Raw genomic sequence first — 23,755 nt, forward strand, 5'->3', positions numbered from 1 at the left:
CTCCACTATTAATTCCAAATAGCAAATACCGACACTTCCATTCCTTCATTGTGGTCACAAATGCAAATTAAACCTTCCTAATAATATAGAAGGAGGAGGAGGAGGAGGAGGAGTTTGGATTTATACCCCGCCTTTCTCTCCTGTAACAAGACTCAAGGTGGCTTACAAGCTCCTTTTCTGTCCTCTCCCCACAGCATGCAGACACCTTGTGAGGTAGGGAGGCTGAGAGAGTTCCGAAGAACTGTGACTAGCCCAAGGTCACCCAGCAGGAACATAGGAGTGAGAAAACATATCTGGTTCACCAGCTGCTGCCACTCAGGTGGAGGTGTGGGGAATCAAACCCAGATCTCTAGATTAGAATCTACCTGCTCTTAATCACTACACCACACTGGCTCTCCAAAAGGTGGGAGGAAAAGGTCAAATCTATGCTTTGCCCCAGCAGCAAGCATGGCAATGACCAAAGAGCTTTATGGGGGCTTTGATTTGCACTAAGTTAATTTTGAAAAATATGGATGATGGAGCCAGGAGGAGTGGGGGGGGGACTTCGTAATAGTTACTCTCAGGGCTGGCTCAACTAACTTTGCTGCTTGAGGCAAAACATCCCAAAGGCACCCCACTTCTGACCATGAACAGCAATGCACTGGGACAACCTCCTTCACAAACTTTGCTGGAATGAAGGGAAGCCTGTGGTCATCTCAATGGAGGTCATGCAGCAGCAGATTGTGCCCCACAGAGTAGATCTCACACCCATTCTGCCACCTTCAGAGACTGCATCACTTTCCAACTTAGTCGAACTGGTTGCTCCACATCAACGACTACAAGCCATGACAGTGTGATTCTCCAAATGCTCCCAGAAATGGAAGTGCATACATTTTGTGAAAAACTGTGGGCCGAAGTGCCCATGTGTACTCAGGAAGGTGGCATTGTATACAATCACATTTTCCAAAGCATGCAACCAGTTACTCAGGGTGGGATGAAAGGATTCCTCAAGACACTTTAACACACTTTCTAAGCAGCACCCTGCTTTCCCCCCATGCAAATACATCCCACCCACCCCCAAGTGTAACTTCTGTGATGGCCATAGAAGTTTAGCTAGATGTCACATGATCCCTTCGCCTGTGCTTGGAAGGGAGAATGTTTCTTTCGAGCAACCAAGGACAATCAGGCTTTCTCCAAGAGCTGGGCAGTTGGGAGTCATCTCTGACCATAGATCCTAAGAGAGGTAGCACTGTTGTCTAATGGTTAAAGCGTGGATCAGAGAGACTGGAGAAGCCTTGCTATAGCCCTACCGCAGTCCTGGCTCTTCCAGGACCAGCTGGTAAAACAATGCAGAGGAGAAGCAAGGTTGAATGGATACCATCTGCCTTTCCCAAGACCTCCAATTGTGCCATTACAGCCCAGTTGCTTAAAAGTAACTTAAAATAAGCCTCAATCCCACCCCAGTCCTTGCTAAGCACGGATGCCCAGATGGGAAGATAAAGGCGGACAAGCTGAGGAGTCCAGACAAAATCTTTGAGAGAATTGCGAATGAAAATGCGATGGAAAATACTTCAATTGCTATTCTCCAATGTTGGTTAAAAAAAAACCACAACAGAACAATATTCTCTACTATGGAAACAGCTGGCTTTCGAGGACAGGTTGCATGGCCTGGGATTTGGCAATGGCTTTGCATTGCCAACGTCACAATTACCAAGAAAAGTTAATTGTGCGTATCTCTAATCAGTTTTTTTTTAATGGACATCTGAAAATTCCAAATTCAAATTGTGAGCAGAATTTTCATTTCAGCTTGATCCGGAAACGATTTGTACTTAAAGCCACACACAGCTTCTTTCCTCAGGGAACCTGGTCACATCCTAGACCAGCCTATTCCACAGCCAACTAGAATGCATTAGAAAGAACAGGAACATTCCAATCAAATCACATTAGTACTCTGATAACAAAATACACCTCTAAGAAAAGGGCAATAAATAGGGCGGGGCAGAAGAGAGATGGGTGGCAGTAGTAGGATCACATGATGTCGTCGAGGAGGTGGGGGCTCGCCACCCAGTCAAGAGTACGGGGCTCAGATGCTGCCATGATCATACACATGAACTGCTTGCCAGTCCGCTTATCGATGGGGTAGATAGTGGTGGGCGTGAAGCGTTTGTTAGTCTCCACGAATTCACAGAGCTGCTCATAAATCTTAGGGAATTCATGCCGTAAAAAGACCCCACGGATGCGCAGCTCCCGCTGGATGTTAATGAAACAGACCTCGCGGGCTTTGCGCCCTTCCTCGCCCTCTTTGTCTATGTCAGCCGTGCCAGGAGGAGGCGTCAGGATTAGCGTTTCCATGTCGTGCTCCTTCTTCAGGATCTTCTTTTCAGGACTTGAGGATGCTAAGGCCACCTTGGCATACTTCCTGACTGTTGGCACCTGCACCTTGGGGGATGGCCTCTCGGGGACCTTCTGTCCGACCGCCACAGTTACATTCAGGAGGAAACATTCATTTGGGTCATACTGTTGGCCAGCCTCCCGAAGCTCCCGGGCATAGTCCCCGAGATTGTCAGAGTAGTTTTCAAGTTCCCGCAGCGACAGGTAAGTGGGTGACATCAGCAAGCTCTCCAAGCCAAACTGCAGAAAGTTCTCAGCGGAGCCTGCGTTGGGGAAGCCCAAAAAGAGTACCCCACGGCCCCTGGACAGAAAGCCCACCTTAGCGATGCGTGAGAAGGCCTTGTGCACTTCTCCGCTCTCCCGACAGAACTGCAGCACGTGGCGGCAAGTGCTGCCAATCCGGCCATAAATGCAGTTCTCCTTGTGGGTATCCCAGTCCTCTCGTCGGCAGTTACGGGAGCAGTAATAAGTATAACAACTGTGGCAAGATTTGAAGTAGAGGCAAGCGTTGAACATAGTCTCTGTCCGGCGGCACTTGGCATTGGAACACATCATCACATCATCCTCGTCGGCGCTGAGGTCTGGCGAGCAATCGTCCCACACTTTCTCAAATGGACCGGCAGACACCGCCATGTCGGCAGAGCGCCTCCCTTGGTCCTTACGCAGCTCAGCATGGAATGAGCTGGGGCCAGGCTGTTCTTTTGTGGGATGGGGTTCCACCACTTTCCAGGGGTCTGGTTTCTTGGCAGGCAGGGCCATGCTCTCGCTTATCAGCCGCCGGAGCTGGTCAGCCAAGTTGCTAACCTCACTGGATGGGCAAGCAGAAGGAGGTTTGTAATCAATGACCAGGTCTGTAATCAGCTCGTCCAATTGCTCCAGGCTACGCTGGTGGGCAACATTTTCTTTGGCGCCAGGATTAGCAACGTAGGGCCCGGTTTGGATGCAACCCCTGTCTCGCACATCACCTGAATCCAAGACATCCCAGCTGGCCGAGCGTCTCTCTGTTTTACAGACACCGTTGGCTCGGATGTCATTGTCGGTAATAGTGATCTCTGGGGTGACAAACCAGCCGTGACGTCCACCATCGACATGCATCTTCTCGATGAGGGAGTTTTCAGAGAGCGAAAGCGCAGCATAGCGTTTGGGTGAAGTGGACAGATTGACCACAACTGGTTGGCGTCGGTCATCGGGAGATAAGGCACGGTGTGGATCCCGGGCCAACAGGTTCTCGTAGCTGCGCCCACGCAACATGGGGTCTTCTCGGCGCACGTGGGGAGTCAGGATATTGTCCCAGGATTTGGAATAGTGACGTGTGTCTGTGCCAAGCCGGGGAGGGCTGGCGCTATAGCTGGCGTGCCAGGAGGACAGCATAGCTCTGGGCGCAGGTTGTGGGGGAGTGAAACGGGACATTTGCCATGTCTGGTATGGTACTGACCCTCTGTCAGGGCTATACCAGTCATTGAACTGCGCGGGCTGAGTATTGCGTGGATATGGGTAGGTTCTGGACATGATTTCCCGCTCATGGTATTTCCCATAATCCTCTGCATAAAAGACTCGGGGGTTGGACCTCAAGGCAGGGTAAGCCCTAGGGTCATCAGCATAAACAGCCTTCATGGGAGGAGTCCTGGGGGTATAAAAGCGAGAATCATCCCCATAGTATGTCCTAGCAGGGGGCTCCTGGATGGGATAAGACCGGTTATCCTCCACAAAAAACGTCCTGGGAGGGAAAGCATGGAAGCCACTTTTGGGAGACTCTTCCCCATAAAAGGGCTGTGGTGGGAGGACGTGGCCCCCATACTGGGGAGGGTATCCCTCATAGCCAGAGCTTTTCAGAGGGAAGTTGCCTGGCTCTTCAGTGTAGAAGAACTTGTTTGGCACGTATGGGGTGAAGGGAATGCAGCCACCTTCTGGCAAGGCTTGGCCTCCATCATAAACTTCAGCGGGGTACGGTGCCAGGACCCGGTGTTCCCCACTATAGGTGTCGCTGGGTGTGGGAGTCCGTGACATGGACATCTGTCGGCTGCCAGGCACTGTTAAGCTGTGAGCAGCACCAGGAGGCCTGGGCCAGGGTGGCAAAGCCTCCATGTGGCCGTGAGAGGCTTTGGTGCTGCGGGCCGCATGCATCACTGTAGCCTCATCCGGCTTGATGTCCACTCGGCGTTTGACGTGTATGCTCTGTGGTAGGGGCCGCATGGCAGGTGCCTCCTCATAGCAGTTGGCGCCACTAACACAGAGGGGTGAGATGCGGCTACCGCTGCTGCGCTGTGGCTGCAGCTTGATCGGATGCACTTCATTGATCAAGGGCTTCATAGAGGAATAGCCGCCCTCTCGACGAGGGGATAGCTCCATTTGTTCAGGCTCTCGGGACACTCGCTGGACTTCACGTCCCCTTCTGGATGGTGCTGAGGGTGAGCCGGAAGACACAGGTATGGCAATTGGAGTGAAGGCGGTTTTGACTCGAGGGGCACTCTTAGATCTGGCTCGTCTCTTGGGCTCTGCTCGCGGGGCTGATTCCTTTGGAACCTCCCTCCCTCGCGGGTAGGCCTTGCTGACTGGAGCCTCTGGAGCAGCTGTCCTGACAGAAGCCTTCTTGCCCACAGGAGCAGAGGAGGGTTCTGGAGTGGGCGGTCGCCGGGAGGAGCGCTGCATGACAGGCGGTGTGGGTGGTGGTTCGTCCAGGGATTCCAGGAAGTCAAAGCTGCGGCAGTGCCGCTTGTTGAAGTGCTGGGAGTGGGTCTCCAAGGATGAAGACATGGAAGTATCACATTGCCCCATGGGCTGGTAGAAAGCTGAACGGGAGGGGTTGAGAGAAGCCACCTTGATGTCCTGATACACCATAGACACCAGAAGATCAGGCGGGTCCGTTCGGGTCATCTTAAAAGCAGCTCTTTCCAGCTCCTTCTCAGATCATTTCAGTACACCACAGCAACTCTGGAAAAGAAGAGAAGGAGGAGAGTATTGGCTCCAAAGCTTGCTGAAGAAAGCAGGTAGAACCAAAGGTGCATTCACATAAACAGTTGCTTAACACATGTTGACCTTAGTTGCGCATCCCTGCCAACAAAGGAATTAAAATTAAAGATGGAAGAAACATAGACTCCTCTTTAAAGAGGCCAGGTCCTAGGAGTATGTACTATGGCAGTCACCAGATTAAAAGACTCCACATGGGAGTTTTACTTGGTTCATGGAAATAAAGCCATAATTTGTAAGAAAAATATTAACTGTCCTTTAGAAGAAGAAGCGGAGGAGTTTGGATTTTCATCCCACCTTTCTCTCCTGTAAGGAGACTCAAGGTGGCTTACAAGCTCCTTTCCCTTCCTTTCCCCACAGTAGGCACCTTGTGAGGTAGGTGGGGCTGAGAGAGTTCTGAGGGAACTGTGACTAGCCCAAGGTCACCCAGCAGGAATGTAGGAGTGCGGAAACACATTTGGCTCACCAGGTAAACCTCTGCCACTCAGGTGGAGGAGTGGGGAATCAAACCCGGTTCTCCAGATTAGAATTGCTGGCTTTAGAAGATGCCTCAAACAGTTACAGGTGTTGTCATATTAGAAAGAAAATCCCCTTCTATGTGAGATTTTCTTCCAGTCAGCTTTTGATATTCCTTGAATTACAGTCATTAACCATTTTTTAAAAGAAAGTGCTCCTTGGTTAATCAAGAGAACTTTTAAAAACTCATGTTTTAAAAATCCACTAAACTAACCAATTAAACAACTGAATGTTGCACTTCTAAAAAGTATCATTTGAATTATCAGTGTGCATTGATTACATCGGGATCCGCCACATTTCTCCCTAGGATACCAGTCTACCCAACAGAAAATAGCTGTTGGCTATGCATATGTGTGGCAGATATGCAAAAGCACAGGATTTGGTGTCAGGTGCAAAAACCCACTTTCTTAAAATCTTCAGTTTTTTAAAGAAGCAAATTTATATCTCTCATGGTCATGAAGATATGACTGAATTATATGTATTAAATTATTTGTATCCTAGCTGGAAGTATATTAGTTTAAAAACTAATGTATAAGTTAGAATGAGTTGTTTTTAAATGGATAGATTTTTTTCACGAAATAACTTTATGTAAAAACTTATATGCAACAATTTTTGTGAATCCTGTAATAACTGAAACTCAAATTGTTAATTTTTCATACTTAATAAAATTTAAAAAAAGAAAAAAAAGATATGACTGAAAAGGTGCTGGCATAGCTGATGAACTCTCCGAAGATGGAGAGGTGAGACTGAATCAGGTCTTCATTGGTCATGATGCCATGTACAGTTCCATATACCAAGAAAAATATCAGCAGAATCATTTTTTAAAAAAATTGGTAGGAGGCTGCTTTGAATCTCAGTATGTTATTGTTATTTCAAGCAGGCAGGTCCTGTCAGAGCGGGCCAGAGAAAACGTTGGGGCCCAGGACAAAAAAATTAAAAGCAACATCTATTAAATTATATTCAGCACGATCTTATAGGAAGTTCATTTGCAAAAGCCTCACTGAAACAAACAGAAGCGGATTGCATTTGCCACATGCAGCAGACCCATCTAAATGATCCTGGGTATTACCTACCTGGTGTGGGGACTAAGGGGTGGCTTAGAATTATTCAGCTTCAGTAGAAGCAGCGATCTGAGCTCCACATTCATGCTCATCCCCAATCTGGAAATAAATAAAAGCATGAGTCAGAAAAAGCCCCCCACCCAGTCTTTTTTTCTTTCAGATATAACATTTTCCAGGAGTCATAGATTTATTTCACATACTGCTACTTATGCTGCACTTTAAGGTACTCAAAACGCTTCAAAACAATACAGTAAAATCGGCCAGCATTATCAACCCCCCTCCCCCAATACTCTCTATGGGGATCATATGCAGGGCCCAGACCCCTCACACAAACATTTCCATAATAGACATTTGTAAATACAACTGAGTTTAGGCCACCATTTTTTTCCCTCAAAAAAGTAACAGAACACAGCTGGTTTTTGTTTTAGAAGTAGTCATGAGAAGTAATAGTCCCATGCAGAGGTGGGTTTTCACAGGTTCCCGAGAGTAGGCTACTAATTATTTGTGTGTGCCGAGAGGGGGTTACTAATTGGTGATTTTGCCACGTGATTTTTGCCTTAGTTACGCCCCTCCTCTCAGCAGTAGCGTGCAGAACTTAAAGCAGTCTAGCAGGAGGTGCACCGGCGTGCGTGGCAGCCTGCGCCTGCGTGCATTCATTTCCTGCCCAAGGACCAGCGCAGCGGCTGCATCCTTGCCACAGCCCCGCCCAGGAATGCCCCGCCCCCGGAATGCCCAGCCCTGCCCCTTTGTGCCCCACCCCGCCCCATTGGCGCTACGCTACAGTTTGAATCCCACCACCATGGGAACCTGTTACTAAAATTTTTGGATCCCACCACTGGTCCCACGGTATTCAGCGCAAATCAGAAATCAGCTGGAGGAGTGCTGTGTCCAGTTGTGAACTCTTTAAAACCAAGTTGTAGACAAATTCACACAGGTTTCAAGAAGGGCAATGGAGGGGATCTGGAAAATAAGTCCTGCAAGGAAAGGCTGAGGGAAATGAACCTGTTTCGCCTAGAGAAGAGAAGACTCAGGGGAGATGTAATCATTCTTTTCAACTTCTTAAAATGCAGTCACATGAAAGAGGGCAAAGATTTGTTGTCTGTTGCTTCAGAAGGACAGATGGGATCCAATAGGCTTAAGCCCTAGGAGGGTAGATTTCAAATGACCATTAGAAGAGACTCCTTCGCAGTTCAGCAATGAAACTGATTAACTAGAATCAGTGGTCTTTGTGATTCGGGGGTCTTGGGCAGGATTCCAGGACGAGGCTTAATGCAGTTATTACATTCAAAACATCAGGGACTTCTCCACTCTTAAGCACGGTGTCTAAAACAAGCACCAAGGGAAGGGAGATGATTGATTGTTAGATCATTATTTTTCTGCAGTGCACAAATATGGTCAGTGGTCCCCATGGTTACCAGTTATTGGTTAGTGGGAGACGCATCCCTAGGCAGAGACTTTAAACAGCAACTCAGAAGGGAAGTTTAGGGCTGCCGACCCTTTTGGTGGGAATTGCCAGAATTGACCAGCTGGTGGCAGTGAACCGAAGGAGAAGAAATCCCAGAGGTGGACAGACCCGGCAAAGTGACTTGACACTGCTGAACAGGGAGGTGCAGGAACATTCTGCAACCAAAGGGCACAAATCAATATAAATCACAGGGGGTACAAAGGAAAATATTGTGAAAGGGAGGCAAAAAGCGATGGAATGCACATGTTCCAGTCAATCTAGGATTTTAAAAAATTAAAATATGCAAGTCGATCCAAAGCGCATAATTTTACATCACACAACTAAATAGACAGGGGTGCTGTGTGGTTTCCGGGCTGTATGGCCGTGTTCTAGAAGCATTCTCTCCTGATGTTTTGCCTGCATCCGTGGCTGGCATCTTCAGAGGATCTTCAGATGCCAGCCACAGATGCAGGCGAAACGTCAGGAGAGAATGCTGCTAGAACACGGCCATACAGCCCGGAAACCACACAGCACCCCAATGATTCCGGCCGTGAAAGCCTTCGACAATACATTAGACAGGTTTTTTTTTTAAAAAAAAAAACTATTTTGAAAACATTCAAAGTAGACCCAAATAAAATCTAATGCAGGAGTTTTAAATTATCAGTTAAAGATTTAACATCTGGTTTCCAAGAAGGTCAAACCGGAACCAACGGGTTGAAATTACATCAAAAGAGTTTTTGACTAAACATTAGGAGGTCCCCCCCCCCCCCATAGCAGACAGAGTAGTTTCTCAGTAGAACAGGCTTTATTGGGAGATGGTGGGCTTTGCTTCTTCGGAGATTTTAAAGCAGAGAATAGATGGACATCTGGCAGCAGTGCTGAGTCTGTGAACTTAGGCTGATCATGAAAGCGAGGGCAGGAAGGATTGTTTCGGTGCTTGGCTCTTCTGGTCATTTCTTATAGGTCCAGGGTAATGCTGATTGGTCACCACTTTGGGGTCCAGAAGCAATTTTCTTCCAGGCCAGATTGGCCAGGGATTGTGGAGATTTTTGCTATCTTCTGGCCATGGACAGGTAATCACTGGGGGGTGGGGGGAAAATAGTTGTGAATTTCCTGCATTGAACTAGACGGCCCCGGAGGTCAATTCCCATTCTTACGTTTCTACAATTCTAAGATATAGAGAAATTTTGATGCACATTAATTTAATTGGATTTTGTAGCCCCCAGATTTTCTTTGCTCATTTCACTTCATTAGGTCTTGACTCTACCTTCCCAGGCCTCACAAATATTATCAGGTACAACATTTCTATGCTAAAAAATATGCAAGATAAGCACGGAGTTCACAGTAGACCCAACTGGTGATATCAACAACTTAGCTTTGCTAAACTAACATTTATTGTGGGAGAGAGAGGAGAATGCTTGGTCCCAAGAGAGGCATCCTCTTTAAACCACATGTCACTTTTAGAAAATGGAAACCCTAGAATAGGATTTCTAAACTGTCTACCATCAGACAAAGGGCACTGTTCTCCCTCCATATCTAAGTCAATGCTGTAGCCCTAACAGCAGTTCTCAGCTTCTTGAATAGGAGCTAAAATTGACTCATCCTACAGCAAAAGTACAAAGAAAATCTCCTCAGTTCCTTCCACACCCACACACATGAACTTTGCAGTACCGTTCCCCAATATAGTGCTAAGGTTTTGCTGTGACCTGAGGTGGCCAAAGGGCTTTTCCAGTATATGTATTGGGCCCAACTGATTGATGCTCACCAGCTAGGCCAGGGGTAGGGAACCTGCGGCTCTCCAGATGTTCAGGAACTACAATTCCCATCAGCCTCTGTCAGCATGGCCAATTGGCTGATGAAAATTGTAGTCCATGAACATCTGGAGTGCCATAGATTTGCCACCACGGGTCAGGTTCCCTACCCCTGAGCTAGGCAATCTCTTCTTGACTGATTGACGCTCACCAGCTAGGCAACCTCTTCTTGGGCTAAGCATGAAGGAATAGTTCAGTGGACACACATGGCAAGCAGGTGATCCTCAGTCCAATTCCTGGCATCTCCAGCTAAAAAATTTCTCCAGGTGTGAAAGGCCACTCACAGTCTGAGATCCTGTAGAACATCTGCCTGTTAGAAGAGGCCAGAAGACAGCCTTCTTATTAGAAAGTTCTAGAGCTCCACGCCGAACCACATGCTTTGCACACAGAGGGTCCCATATTCAGATTCTGGAATCTCCATTTAAATTATCTCCGACTAGGTCCCGTGGTGGTGAACCTATGGCACTCCAGATGTTCATGAACTACAATTCCCATCAGCCCCTGCCAGCATGGCCAATTGGCTGATGAAAATTGTAGTCCATGAACATCTGGAGTGCCATAGATTTGCCACCACGGGTCACTAGGCAAAGCTTTTGTGCTCTCAGGACCATGGGGGAGCCATTCACAGCATACTTAGGCAGAGGGAGTGGCTTGGTATAAGGCTATTTCAGATTGATTGCTTGGACATGCCTTTAGGGCCCCACATATTGAGTACTGAGAATATGCCGTGATTCACTAGTGCCACAAACTCAGCCCTGGGCACCTGTTAATATTTTTAAAGACACCTCTGCAGATTTGGATGAACTCACAGATACTGTAACATCATATGTCAGCTTCTGTGAAGATCTTTGTATACCAACCAGGAACTTGCGTATATATAGTAACAACAAACCTTGGTTCACAGCTAAACTTAAGCAGTTACGTCGTTCCAAAGAAGAGGCCTACAGAAAGGGTGATAGAATGCTGTATAATCAGGCCAGAAATGTATTAACAAAGGAGATCAGAGCAGCAAAAGAAACTACTCTGAAAAGCTAAAAAATCAGTTTTCACCAAACGAAACAGCAAACATGTGGAAAACTCTCAAAAATATCACCGGTTACAGCAAACCACCTTCCCAAGCTGAAGGAAATCAGCAATTGGCAGACGACCTGAATGTGTTCTACTGTAGGTTTGAAAACAATCTACAGTCACCTTTCTCCACAACCTCTATCTCAGACGCACCAACAATAGCCAAACTTCCTACAACTGAACCCATTTCATTGGGTTTACAACCCCTGGTGATCTCAGAAAAGGAAGTGCAAGATCTATTTCACAGACAGAAGCCTGGAAAAGCACCAGGCCCAGACAAGATAACACCTTTCTTGCTTAAAAGTCTGTGCTGTCCAATTGGCCCCATATTTTCACCCAAATCTTCAACAAATCACTAGAGATGTGCTATGTTCCTTCCTGCTTCCAAACACTCCACTATCGCCCCAGTGTTAGCCTTCCATCAAGGAACTGAACTACCAGACCAGTTGCTCTAACATCTGTAGTTATGAAAACTTTTGAAAGGCTAGTGATGTACCATTTGAAAACCATCACGGATCCACTGTTGGACCCCCTTGCAATTTGCATACCGAGCAAACAGATCGACAGACGATGCTGTTAATATGGATTTGCACTATATCCTACAGCATCTTGAATGCACTAAAGACCTATGCAAGGGTCCTCTTTGTTGACTTTAGTTCAGCATTCAATACTATCAGACCGGACATTCTTCTAACCAAACTAAATCAGCTAGCAGTACCTGAGCATATTTGTAAGTGGATCACAAGCTTCCTAACAGATAGGAAACAGCAGGTGAAGCTAGGAAAAATTACATCAGACACCTGTAAAATGAGCACACAGGGGCCCCCCCTGTGTACTTTCACCACTTCTCTTCTCTCTGTATACCAATGACTGCATCTCAAACGATCCATCTGTTAAAATCCTGAAATTTGCAGATGATACAACAGTGATTGGTCTCATTCGAGACAACTTGATGAAACCGCGATACAGACGGGAGGTTCAACAACTAGCCTCGTGGTGCCACTGCAACACTCCAGCACTGCACACACTTAACCCCGTAGAACTGGTGGTAGATTTCAGGAGAAACCCTCCCATCCTACCTCCCCTCACATACTACACAACACAGTATCACTACTCGAGCCCTTTAAATTTCTAGGCTCCATCATATCTCATGACCTAAAATGGTCACCTAATATCAAAAATGTCATCAAAAGCAAAACAAAGAATTTTCTTTCTTCGCCAACTCAGGAAGCTCAAACTGCCCAAGGAGCTGCTGATACAGTTCTACAGAGGAATCATTGAGTCTGTCATCTGCACCTCTATAACTGTGTGGTTTGGTTCTGCAACCCAACAAGATCGACACAGACTTCAGAGAATAATCAGAACTGCAGAAAAAAACAATTGCTGCTAACCTGCCTTCCATTGGGGACCTGTATACTGCACGGGTCAAAAAAAGGGCTGTGAAAATATTTACTGACCCCTCGCATCCTGGACATAAACTGTTTCAACTCTTACCCTCTAAACGTCGCTACAGAGCACTGCACACCAAGACAACTAGACATAAGAACAGTTTTTTTTCCTCAATGCCATCACTCTGTTAAACAAATAATTCCCTCGATAATGTTAAACTATTTATTATATACTTATTATATAATTACTGCACTACTTTTTTCATCATTCCTATTACCCATCTCCTCCCACTTATGACTGTATGACTATAGCCTGTGCTGACATTTTATTTTACATTTTATTTTATTTTATTTTATTTTATGATTTTACATTTTATGTTTTCATTACTACTGATTGTTTCCTGATTGCTTACTAGACCTATATGACAATCATTAAGTGCTGTACCTTATGATTCTTGACAAATGTATTTTTCTTTTATGTACACTGAGAGCATATGCACCGGAGACAAATTCCTTGTGTGTCCAATCACACTTGGCCAATAAAGATTCTATTCTATTCTATTCTATTCTCTCTGAGCATGTGGATTGACGAGCGTTACATCAATCTTGTCTGGTATTAAAAGGCAGCCCCTCTAGGTCAAAGTAAGCAGGAATAGGATTTTCAACTGACCCTCTAATATAGGCTTAATGGAATGTTATTTACCGCCATGCCATTGGAGAGCTTCAGCTGCCCGTTTCTACCCATTAGGCCTCTATCAAAGTAACAGGATTTTTTTTCCCTAAAGCCTGCTGACAACTTTAAAGTGGAGCCTGAGCTACTTTCATTTCAGAAATGTAGATATCTCTACCGTGGGTTAATTAATTTAGTGTGCTCTGTTCTACCCCGGTGATTGTGGCTAGTACTGGGGGGCAGGGGATGGTCTCATAATAAGTTTTGGGGTTCCTGTAACAAGCAGCTGCATCACTGCTACAGCTTCAGCTTAATCTGGGGATCTTTGCAGGTGATGATGCTGTTAACCATGCTACAAAAAGCTATCCATGCTGATTTCTATAGATCCAACTGCTAAAAGCAGAGGAGCAGGCCAGGATATGTGTGTTTGTTTTTTACCTGATCAGTTGGCAACCATTAACTTTATTAACTCCTTCATTATTCTTATTGTGGAGTGTAAAGTTTACAGTCTCTTGCCTGGGACTGATATGAAGGAGAAGAAGAAGAATTAATACCCTGCTATTCTCTGTCTTAAGAAGACTTAATGTGGGTTACAACTTCCTGCCCTTCCTCTCCCCACAACAGACAACTTGTGGGGTAGGTGGGACAGAGAGAGACCAGGGTCACCCAGCAGGCCTCGTAAGGAGAGAGGAATGAAACCCAGTTTTCTAGATCAGAAACTGCATCTGTGAGTGTGTGTGTGTGTGTGTGTGTGTGTGTGTACGCGCATGTGTGTGTGTGTGTGAGAGAGAGAGAGAGAGAGTACAAAAAGGTCTTGGTCAGTATTGAAGGCATACACCAGGGGAGGTAGATGCAGAGATAGAACTGGCATCACAAGTAGAGCGTACAGTTTCCATGGTTTCACACACACACATTCTTTTTTCCAGAGGAAGAGTGAATGCAGAAGAGGCAGCCAGGACAGGAGGAAAAGAGAAGTCTGTAGAGTCGGCTGAACTTGCCAGGAGAGATAGATTAGCCTCTGGCATCAACTTGCCAAGATTAAATCACTGGTGAGGGAGAGTAGGGTGGAAAGGAAGGGTGAAGATGACCCCCCACCAGTGTCACAGCTAGTTCACACATGAAGAACCACCCCTTGTTGACACATCCCTCAAGGAGTCTGCCAAGTTCACACAAACAACAAACTGATTGTTCCAAGGCCATGGCATTTCAGACAGCAAACAGAGCCAACTGCACCACATGAAAATCTCACAGCTCAAGAAAAACTATCGGAGAAAATACATAACTATGCCTTTTTTTCAAATCTAATTCTCTGGGTGTAGGATCAGTTTGTGTGTGAGTGTGTGTGTTTGTGCGTGCGTGCGTGCGCGCTGCTCAGCTGCTCAGAGGTAGGGAACTTCCACACAGCACTGGGGAATCAAACTCGCGGCCCTCCAGATGTTATGGACTACAGTTCCCATCATCCCCTGCCAGCAACATGCTAGCAGTGGATGCTGGGAACTGTAGTCCATAACACCTGGAGGGCTGCGAGTTTGACACATGTGGGTTAGAGAGACTATTGGCTGCTAGTGGGATCTGAGCTAGGAGGACGAATGGTTAGGCTGCATAAGCCAGCATCACACTGAGGAGGCTCAGTGACAGTGGGTGCACCTTCTATGCACAAGGCTCCAGGTTCAAGCCCAGGCATCTTCAGTTAAAAGTTGCTGGGAAAGAGCTTCTCTGCCTGAGGCTCTGCAGTGCGGCTGCCTGTCAGAAGAAGCAACCCTGAGCTAGATGGACCAGCATCTGACCCGGTATAAGGTAGCATAATATGCACCTTCTACCAACGACATGCCACTGTCTTAGGGAAGGGTGGCAGTGACTGCAGCAGCATGCATGCTTTGAATGCGGAAAGTCCCACGTTCACCCTCTGATATCTCCAACTAAAAGGATATTCAACAGCAATACAGAAAGATCTGCCTGAAAGCTTGGAATTGGACCAGACAATACTGGACCAGATGGACCACAACTCTGATTCAGAAGACAGCAGGCCCGGGAGTGCTGAGATGGTCCACAGCCATAATGTTGAGCCATGATTAAGAAGCAGAGAATCCATGCCAAAGAGGCATGATTCCAAGGTCTGCAACGTTATAGCTATGTGCACAACACAGATGCAGCTGATCTCCATATATGACACAGGGCTCACAAATTATTTCTCCGTATGGTTTGTGGTGGACATGGAGCCTCCACCATTGAATGCAGGCCAGCCAACTCCTCCTCCGTCGTGGTATGCCTTCCATTCGGTTCAGAAGAGCCCAAGATTGACCTTGGGACAAATGGCATACAACACAAAGCCGAGCTCCAGGAATTGTGAACCCACAAGGGGAAGGGAAGCCTACAAATCAAATGATAAAAATCCAGGAGGCGCTTTTGCAACAACAGGTAGAGAAGGGGAGCAGATGTCACCAAGCAAACCCGTTGGCAAGACACAATCTCGAGGCTGTTGTACACCACCCACACAATGCGCCACCCCCTCCAAAATGGCACTCCGTATGCCGTTTCACAAACATGCACATGGGACACAAATGACAGCCTTTTGCTGAGACAAAAAGAGGTTGGGGAAAAGAATAGGTGCTCGTGGTCCAGATGCCTGGTTAGCTTTCATTTCCATCAACAGGTGCTGCAGGTTTTTCCACTGTCAACTGGTTCAGCAGGTGGTGAAAAACAGAGGAGCAGGAGGTTAAATTTCAGCAGTCTTTTAAAGGGCGCTTTTAACTGAAAGGTGATCTATGTTACTCTCATTTTGAGCTGCTGTTAACGTATTGTTGAAGGCTTTCACAACCGGAATCACTAGGATGTTGTGGGTTTTCCAGGTTGTATGGCCGTGTTCCAGAAGTATTTTCTCCTGACATTTCACGTGCATGCCAGCCACAGATGCAGGTGAAACGTGAGGAGAAAATACTACTGGAACATGGCCATACAACCCTGGGAAACCCACAACATCCTGCTCTTATAATGTCCTTTATTATGTTAGTTTTTCTACAGTTTTAATGATGGATTTTTAATGCTGATTTTGGTTGCCTTCATGATCTTTCAAAAGCTACCCAGAGGTAATACTGACAGGACAGAAAATCTTCAAATGATTTTTGAATGAAACATATATGAACAATGATGTTGTGTACTGAGTGAGAGCATTAGTCCGTCTAGCTCAGCATTATCTATTTTGATTAGCAGCTGCAGGGAAGGATCTCTCTCAGCATCTATGATTTATTTATTTAGATTCTTATAACAGGCTTCTCTTACCAAGAAAGACCAAAAGCAGCATACGCCACCCTCTTCTTCATTTTTTCCCTCACAACAGCCACCCTGCGAGGTAGGCCAGGCTGAGAAAGAGTGACTGCCCCAGTGAGCTTCCGTGCCAGTATGGATTTGAACACAGGTCTTTCAGATCCCATTTTGACACTCTAACCCAGGGGTCTTCAAACTATGGCCCTCCAGATGTTCATAGACTACAATTCCCATGAGCCCTACCACTTGGCCATGCTGGCAGGGGCTGATGGGAATTGTAGTCCATGAACATCTGGAGGGCCATAGTTTGAAGACCCCTGCTCTAACCACTATACCACACTGGCTTTCTAATCTGGGCCCTTCTGTATGCAAAGCACATGTCCTGCCACTGAGCCACTTCTCAAATCTTCACTCTGCCAGGGACAAAATATTCTGGTCTGAATCCCCAGAAAATGCAACCACTCAGTGACAAAAAGCCCAACACGAAGGAAATTTGTCACACCCAGAAGCTGGCTGTACAGAACGTCTCTGAAATGACTCTTCCCAAAAATCTTCCTGAACAAAAATCAAAACCTACAAAACGAGGCCTTGATATGCTTGCAGTTCCCATGTTTTTCATTTAAGCTCAACCAATCAGTTTACTACAGAGCAGAGCCTCTGCTTCACATAATACTATTACCAGACCCAAGAAGGGGGGGGGGGGGGGGCAGAGGAGAAAGAGGGATGAGACGCTTAATGAAGAATCATAATGAAACCAATCAACTGAAAAGAGGGGGGGGGGATCCGCTGGCTTACAACGTTTCCCTTCCTCTTAGTCACAAACCAGGTTCTGTGGAGGAAGGATCTAGTCATAAACAGTCAGCAATGGCCAACTTGTCTGCAGCTCTCTCCCCACTCCCTACCCAGAAAAGTATCATTTTCCCTGAGGAGAAACTATACACATATGATTTTCAAGGCTGTGCTTTCTGTGGTCAGACAAGAGCGATCCCCCCCCCCTTTCCAAACAAGAGATTCACCTTGGGTTTTGTACTTCCCTTATTTGTGACGAAGGCACATTTACTTTACAAAACATCTCCCATCTCTTTTCTGACCTGTGAGAACAAGTTTCACATGTGCATGGATAAACCACAGGGAATAATATGAGCAAAAATCCTCTCCTCCTTGAGGGATCAGGTTCAAAACCCAATCAACCCAGTACCCAAACAGCAGGCAGCCTGATACTTCTGGGAGTCCACAAGCACAGCACGAAGGTGAGGGCCCTTCACTGCTGTTCTTCACTGTCATCTGAGCCGCAGAGGTACACTGCTTCCGTACATGGAGTCTCCACTGAGCTATCATGCCTAATAACAAGTGTTCGCCCTACACTCTGTGAATAATCCTCTTCTTCAAAAAATACCATGGCCATTTCCAGAAGGAATTTCTGAGAATATAGTGAGCCAGAGTACACTTGCTTGCTGCACCCAATGCATTCCAGTTACTAGATCTGTGCAAGTCACTCTTTTCATAGGCACGTGAAGCTGCCTTATGTCAAAACAGATCATCAGTCACTGCCTTTCCTGATACTATGTATGCTGACTGGCAACAGCTTCACAGAATCTGCAACCTGAAATCTTTTTATGTGGAGCTGCAGGGGAAGAACTGGGGACCATCTGCATGCAAAAGAAGTTCCTCTCCCACTGTTCTGTGGTCTCTCCTCTTAAGAAGACACCTTAGCCTGGTTCAAACCATTCTGCTCATCTTGCACAACAGTAGCCATGGTGGAGCAGACTAATGGTCCAGCTAGCAGAGAACCAGATGCCCCCCAAAGGCCTCCGAGCAGTACAACAGCCATTCGCCAAACAGCTACCAGAATGCCACCTTCAGAGTCCTTCTCAGTCTCTCCCTCATGCCAGGCTCTTTGGCGTTAATAAGCCTTGATGGGCAGAAATTCAACACGGACAGCTTCTTCCTCCCCCGCCACAATCAAGAAAAAAAAGCTTTACCTGTTGAATGCACACCTGCGATTTTTCTGTTTGAGACACAAAGCATCAGGAAAATATTTTATTGCTTGTGCAATATGATATAAGTGGGCCAAGGTGCTCCATGTACATAGTGCAATTCATGGGCACAATAACTCTAATATGGGCCAGCTTATAGTTGGGGGCAGAGGGAAAGGGGCTGGCCTAAGGCCTCCTGATACGTTTTTGGCACTGGCAAGATTCAAACTGGTGGCTTTCCGTTGCCCACGCTCTTCACTACAACCCTATTCTAAGTCTTGGCAGAGGGGGGGCAAAGGCAGGTTCAGGATGCTAGTAGCAGCCCTCCTTCCTAGCCTAGAGCCAACCCCTAGGTTACAGGCCTGGCAGACTAGCTGATCGATAATGCTTTTAGAGCATTTTAGGAAAATGTGTTCACCGCCTTCCTGTCTTTGAATGGTCACCCACATAAGTCACTTTGGAAGGCTCCATACATGCTGAGACCCAGTCCCAGAACATGCAAGGAAGCGAACATGCACAGAGTGCTTTTCTCATCAGAAGGAACCACAACCACCTCCCACACAACTGGGATTTCGGGGTGGTGTCTCAGCAGACTTGAGTGCTACTGAGAAAACCAATTAGTCTGAAAGCCACCTTGGCCCAAATGGAACTGGGTCTGATTGAAAGTCACCAATCATTGGCCCTTTCCGGACATGCAGAATAATGCGCTTTCAATCCGCTTTCAATGCTCTTGCGGAATAGCAACATTTACTTGCAAACCGTTGTGAAACTGGATTGAAAACGCATTATTCTGCATGTGCAGAAGGGAGGGGGGGATCATTTGGTCACTGGCTAATACCAAAAGAGAAAAGGTTTGCAGTCCCAGCTTTCTTGGAAGCCACCCACAAGCCTTTCTTCGGGATACACTCCGCATTCTATTTCCACAGTATAGAGGCCTTGTGCAGTAACTCAAGACAGGAGAGAAAATGCACTTTGTACATGCTCAGATTCTCCTTTTCTGCAGATCACATTTTTTCAAGGAGAGGCCCTGGCATTCGAAAGAAGCTGAAATTAACCTCCTGGCTGCATCTTTTAAAATAATCAAATGAGGCAGGGATTTGAAGGGGGTGGGGGGGTGGCAGCAATCAAAGAGTCAATGGTTTATATTGCTAGAGCTGATGACTGATCAACCAGACCTTTTAATGTGAATATGGAGTGGTATCCCCCTCCCTTCTTTGCAGCATCTCATCTCATCAAATCAAGTCACCCCACCCTTGACACCATTCTTTCTGAGCAAGAAGCGGGCGAGGGGGCTTAAACTAGACGCCTCCAGGAAAGGGCAAAGATGGCACTGTTAAAGAAAGGGGTACGTGGGGGGGGGGGACTGGTCTGGGCATTTGGAGGGGAGGGGCAAGCAATCTCGTGTCAATACGTCATTCCGACAGGAGATTCTCTGAAGTATGTGAGGAGTGGGGAGGAATGAGCGCCCCCCTCTGTCCCCCTCCCTTCTGCAAGCTTGGTGGGAAAGCGGTGGCAGGGATTTGGGGGGGGGGGGGGGCACGTTTCCCGCCGACCCAGCCTGTCTGCCCACAGCACATCTCGCTCCGTTCCCCGTCCCTGCTCTTCGGCCCCCTCCTCACATAGAGCCCACATAGAGCACATTTCAGTGCCCCATCACTGCAAGCCGCAGCGCTGCTGCAGGACGCCCCCCACCCTAAATCGAGGACGTGTGGGGAGGTGATGTCGCCTCCTCAAGGGAATGCCCTCCAAGGAGCCCATGCTGGGTACTGCCAGGCGTGATGTCTTCCTCCCTTGGCACCATCTTCTCCCTCTCCCCCCTCCCACTCTTCCCGCGATTGCTGGGTCCCCCTGGGCCCCCTGGCTTGCACGCAGCCCCCCTCACCTCTCCGTGCACCCCCGCGGCGCCTGCAGAAGCGAGATGATGCCCCCACGCTGAGCCGGGGCCCGGCACCTGCTCCAGCAGCTCCAGCGCAGACGATGCCAGCTCCGGCTCTGGGCTCCGCAGCGCCTCCGGTGGGCACCGAGCAGCCCTTAAAGGGGCCGCGCCACCCTAGCAAGGAAGTTGCCCACTTGGCTAATGCCAAGGCTCCTCTGTTTACCAGAGTCTGACGCCTACCAGAGGCAGATTTCACGTCCCCAAGGAAACCTTCCGCATCTCAGATGCTTCACATTTCCCCCTATATATTGTTAAGAGATACTGCTGTGCCAATTTTGCAAAATCTGGCAAGCAAAAAAGCTGTGCTGCTCAGAGACGAAAAGCACCAACCAATAGGATCAAAACTAGAAATTATACCTCTAAGGCCAAAACTGGAGATAACCCCCCATCCTGGAGGAGCAACAAGCCAGCCACCTGTGCTGGGGTGAACCTAGATGCTCCTACCAACATAATGCAGCCCTGCAGCAGGATCAAACCAAAGGGCCATTTAGTCCAGCATCCGGTTTCCCACAGTGGCTAGCCAGAGGCTTCTAGGAAGCCACCAAGTGGAATAGCCTTCCCCCATTGTTCATGTCAATATCTTGTGCCCAAAGGTAGACTTGTCTCTGAATATGAAGGTTCCATCGAGAGATAAAAACATTTCAAAATTTGATCTGCTGACTCAGAGGAGCAGCAGTGGCGTAGGAGGTTAAGAGCTCATGTATCTAATCTGGAGGAACCGGGTTTGATTCCCCGCTCTGCTGCCTGAGCTGTGGAGGCTTATCTGGGGAATTCAGATTAGCCTGTGCACTCCCATGCACGCCAGCTGGGTGACCTTGGGCTAGTCACAGCTTCTCGGAGCTCTCTCAGCCCCACCTACCTCACAGGGTGTTTGTTGTGAGGGGGGAAGGGCAAGGAGATTGTAAGCCCCTTTGAGTCTCCTACAGGAGACAAAGGGGGGATATAAATCCAAACTCCTCCTCCTCCTCCTCCTCCTCCTCCTCCTTCTTCAGACCAAAGGCCTGTCTGGTCCAGTATCTTGCTTAAAACAGTGCGCAGACAGATGCCTCTGAGAAGGCCATGCGCAGGCCATGAAGGCAACAGGTCTCTTCTGCTCCCACCCCCATTTAAAGAAAACCAGCAGGGTTCTTTAAATTGGCCTCCATATACAAGAATGCTGAAAACTCCACTGAGTTTTGATGGGTGTGTCTGGCATAGATCCGCATGCTGGGCTTTTTTCAGATTTGCCTGGCAGAATCAGACCAGTGCTTCAAGCAACGCAGTGCCCTGTTTCTCACAAGGACCCGCCAGATATCTCCTGGAAGTCCACATGCAAGACAGGAAGCCAAAAGCCCTCTTCAGTCCACTGCCTGCCTCCCACTATCAGGCATTCAGGTATACCTTCTCTGTACATGGAGGTTCCATTTAGCAATCTGAGCTTTTGCCTGTTAAGGTTTATGCACTAGGTGAAAACATTTTTGCTCCCTTAAGCTCTCGGTTACATATTCTGATTGGTTGGATTTTGCTGGAGGGGGTGTGTGGTCTCCTGGGACATGCTTCTGGCTGACCATCTCAAGTAGGTTGTAAATTTGTGTTTTCATTGTGATGCATAAGCCAGCTTAAAAACTGTGTAGTAAGAAGCATGTACATTAAAAAATATATATCAACAAGAGACAGTGATAGACCTTAAATTCCTCCATTGTTAAACACTCAGAAACACTGTGTCTGCACACGGACGTTCTATTGGCCTGTCATGGCAAACTACTGATATACCCTAAACTCCTCAGAAGTATACTGCCTCAGTAAATGGAGGTTCTATTTAGCTCTAACGGCCCCCTAGAAACCTCATCCTCCTCCATCAATTTCCCCAATCCTTTTTAAAAGTCCTTTTACAAATGGCTGCCTGCAGCAGTAGAATTATAGGATCACAGAGTTAGAAGAGACCATGAGGGCCATCAAGTCCAATTTCCTGCCATGCAGGAACAATCACAGCACCTCTGACATATGATCATCCAGCCTCTTTTAAAACCTCCAAAGAAGGAGACTCCACCACTCTCCAAAGCACTGCATTCCACTGTCGAACAGCCCTGACAGTCATAAAGTTCTTCCTAATGTTTAGGTGGAATCTCTTTTCCTGAACCTTGAATCCATTACCCTGTGTCCTAGTCTAGTAGCCTAGCAACCTAACAGCATGTCCAACTGCATGCCTTGAGTGCTATGTTTTTTTTAACAAGAAAGAGATGGTCTGGCAAGTTTCAGGAACTGAAACCGCATAGCAGAATTTTGTTTGCACAACTCTGCAAGCAGCTCTCGCAATACGTACCCACTGTGATGGAAAGCAATCATCCACTCAATTAAACACCACGGGAGCCAAATGGCACAATCTGATGGACTGCCGGAGAGAGAGAGCGCACGCAAGAGGCCATCAGATCAAGGTGATCATCAGGAAATCTATTGCCTGAATCACAGTTGACAGATGTGAGTGAAGGGTGACCAAAGCTGACAGAGGAGGAAGTGTCCCTTTACAGAGAAGCAGTTCAGTGATGGCTATGGAGTGCCCTTGGAAAACTCTCAATGCATCCCTTTGTTTCAAGGCCTCTTCCTCTCACCTGACTTTGATCTGGTTAATTTCACCTTCCCAGAGAAAAATTCCAAGAAATAGGACAGTTAAGGTGGAAAGCTGAGCTCACAAGATCAAAATGCAGCAGATTGTTAAGCACCACAAGATTAAGTTGCCATCAAAGCAGAGATCTTATTATTATTACTTATTAAATTTAGTAAACCGCCCCATCCAGTGGTGGGATTCAAATACCGGTAATTTAACAATTGGTTGTTTACAAGCACCAATTTAACAACCGGTTCTGCCGAAGTGGTGTGAAACTGCTGAATCCCTCCACTGGCCCCATCCCCAAAGGGCTCTGGGAAGTTTACAACAACAATGATAATACAATAAAACCAACATACAACTTGAATAAATACATTAAAATCTAATCCAGATAAAAACCCAATTTTAGGTGGCGTCCCAGGGCCCTTATGTTTTCTATCGGGAGGGGCCGACATAGGTAGGAAGTCCACAGCTCTTTTACAAGCCAACTTGAGAGATGCTTGCAAAACCTGGGCTGTTCGATAGCTCAAACAAATACAAGCAGATGTGTGAAGGTTTTGATATATGTGCTGGAGCACTGCAAGACAATTTCACCTGCAAGTTAATGCCATAGGATTACAGAAAATAACATGCTTACATAAATCAAATAAGTTGGGGTAACTCTCTGCAGCTATGTAGGTCATATGAATTGTTGGGGTGG

General features: G+C 47.0%; 1 protein-coding gene across 1 annotated transcript; it reads right to left on the bottom strand.

Moving 5' to 3' along the window:
* Positions 1-338: 338 nt before the first annotated feature.
* Positions 339-20,503, bottom strand: AJM1 (apical junction component 1 homolog). The gene is made up of 3 exons (XM_048512027.1): positions 20,418-20,503; positions 6,927-7,013; positions 339-5,301 (listed from the first exon to the last, which is right to left on the bottom strand). The coding sequence occupies exon 3, from the start codon at positions 5,242-5,244 to the stop codon at positions 2,008-2,010; it is 3,237 nt and encodes a 1,078-aa protein (XP_048367984.1). The 5' UTR covers positions 5,245-5,301; positions 6,927-7,013; positions 20,418-20,503; the 3' UTR covers positions 339-2,007.
* Positions 20,504-23,755: the final 3,252 nt, after the last annotated feature.

The sequence above is a fragment of the Sphaerodactylus townsendi genome, linkage group LG12 (genome assembly GCF_021028975.2).
Source record: "Sphaerodactylus townsendi isolate TG3544 linkage group LG12, MPM_Stown_v2.3, whole genome shotgun sequence".
Classification (NCBI taxonomy): domain Eukaryota; kingdom Metazoa; phylum Chordata; class Lepidosauria; order Squamata; family Sphaerodactylidae; genus Sphaerodactylus; species Sphaerodactylus townsendi.

Excerpts from the sequence above, each read along its gene's own strand:
- AJM1 (XM_048512027.1), bottom strand. The coding sequence starts at position 5,244 with ATGACCCGAACGGACCCGCCTGATCTTCTGGTGTCTATGGTGTATCAG.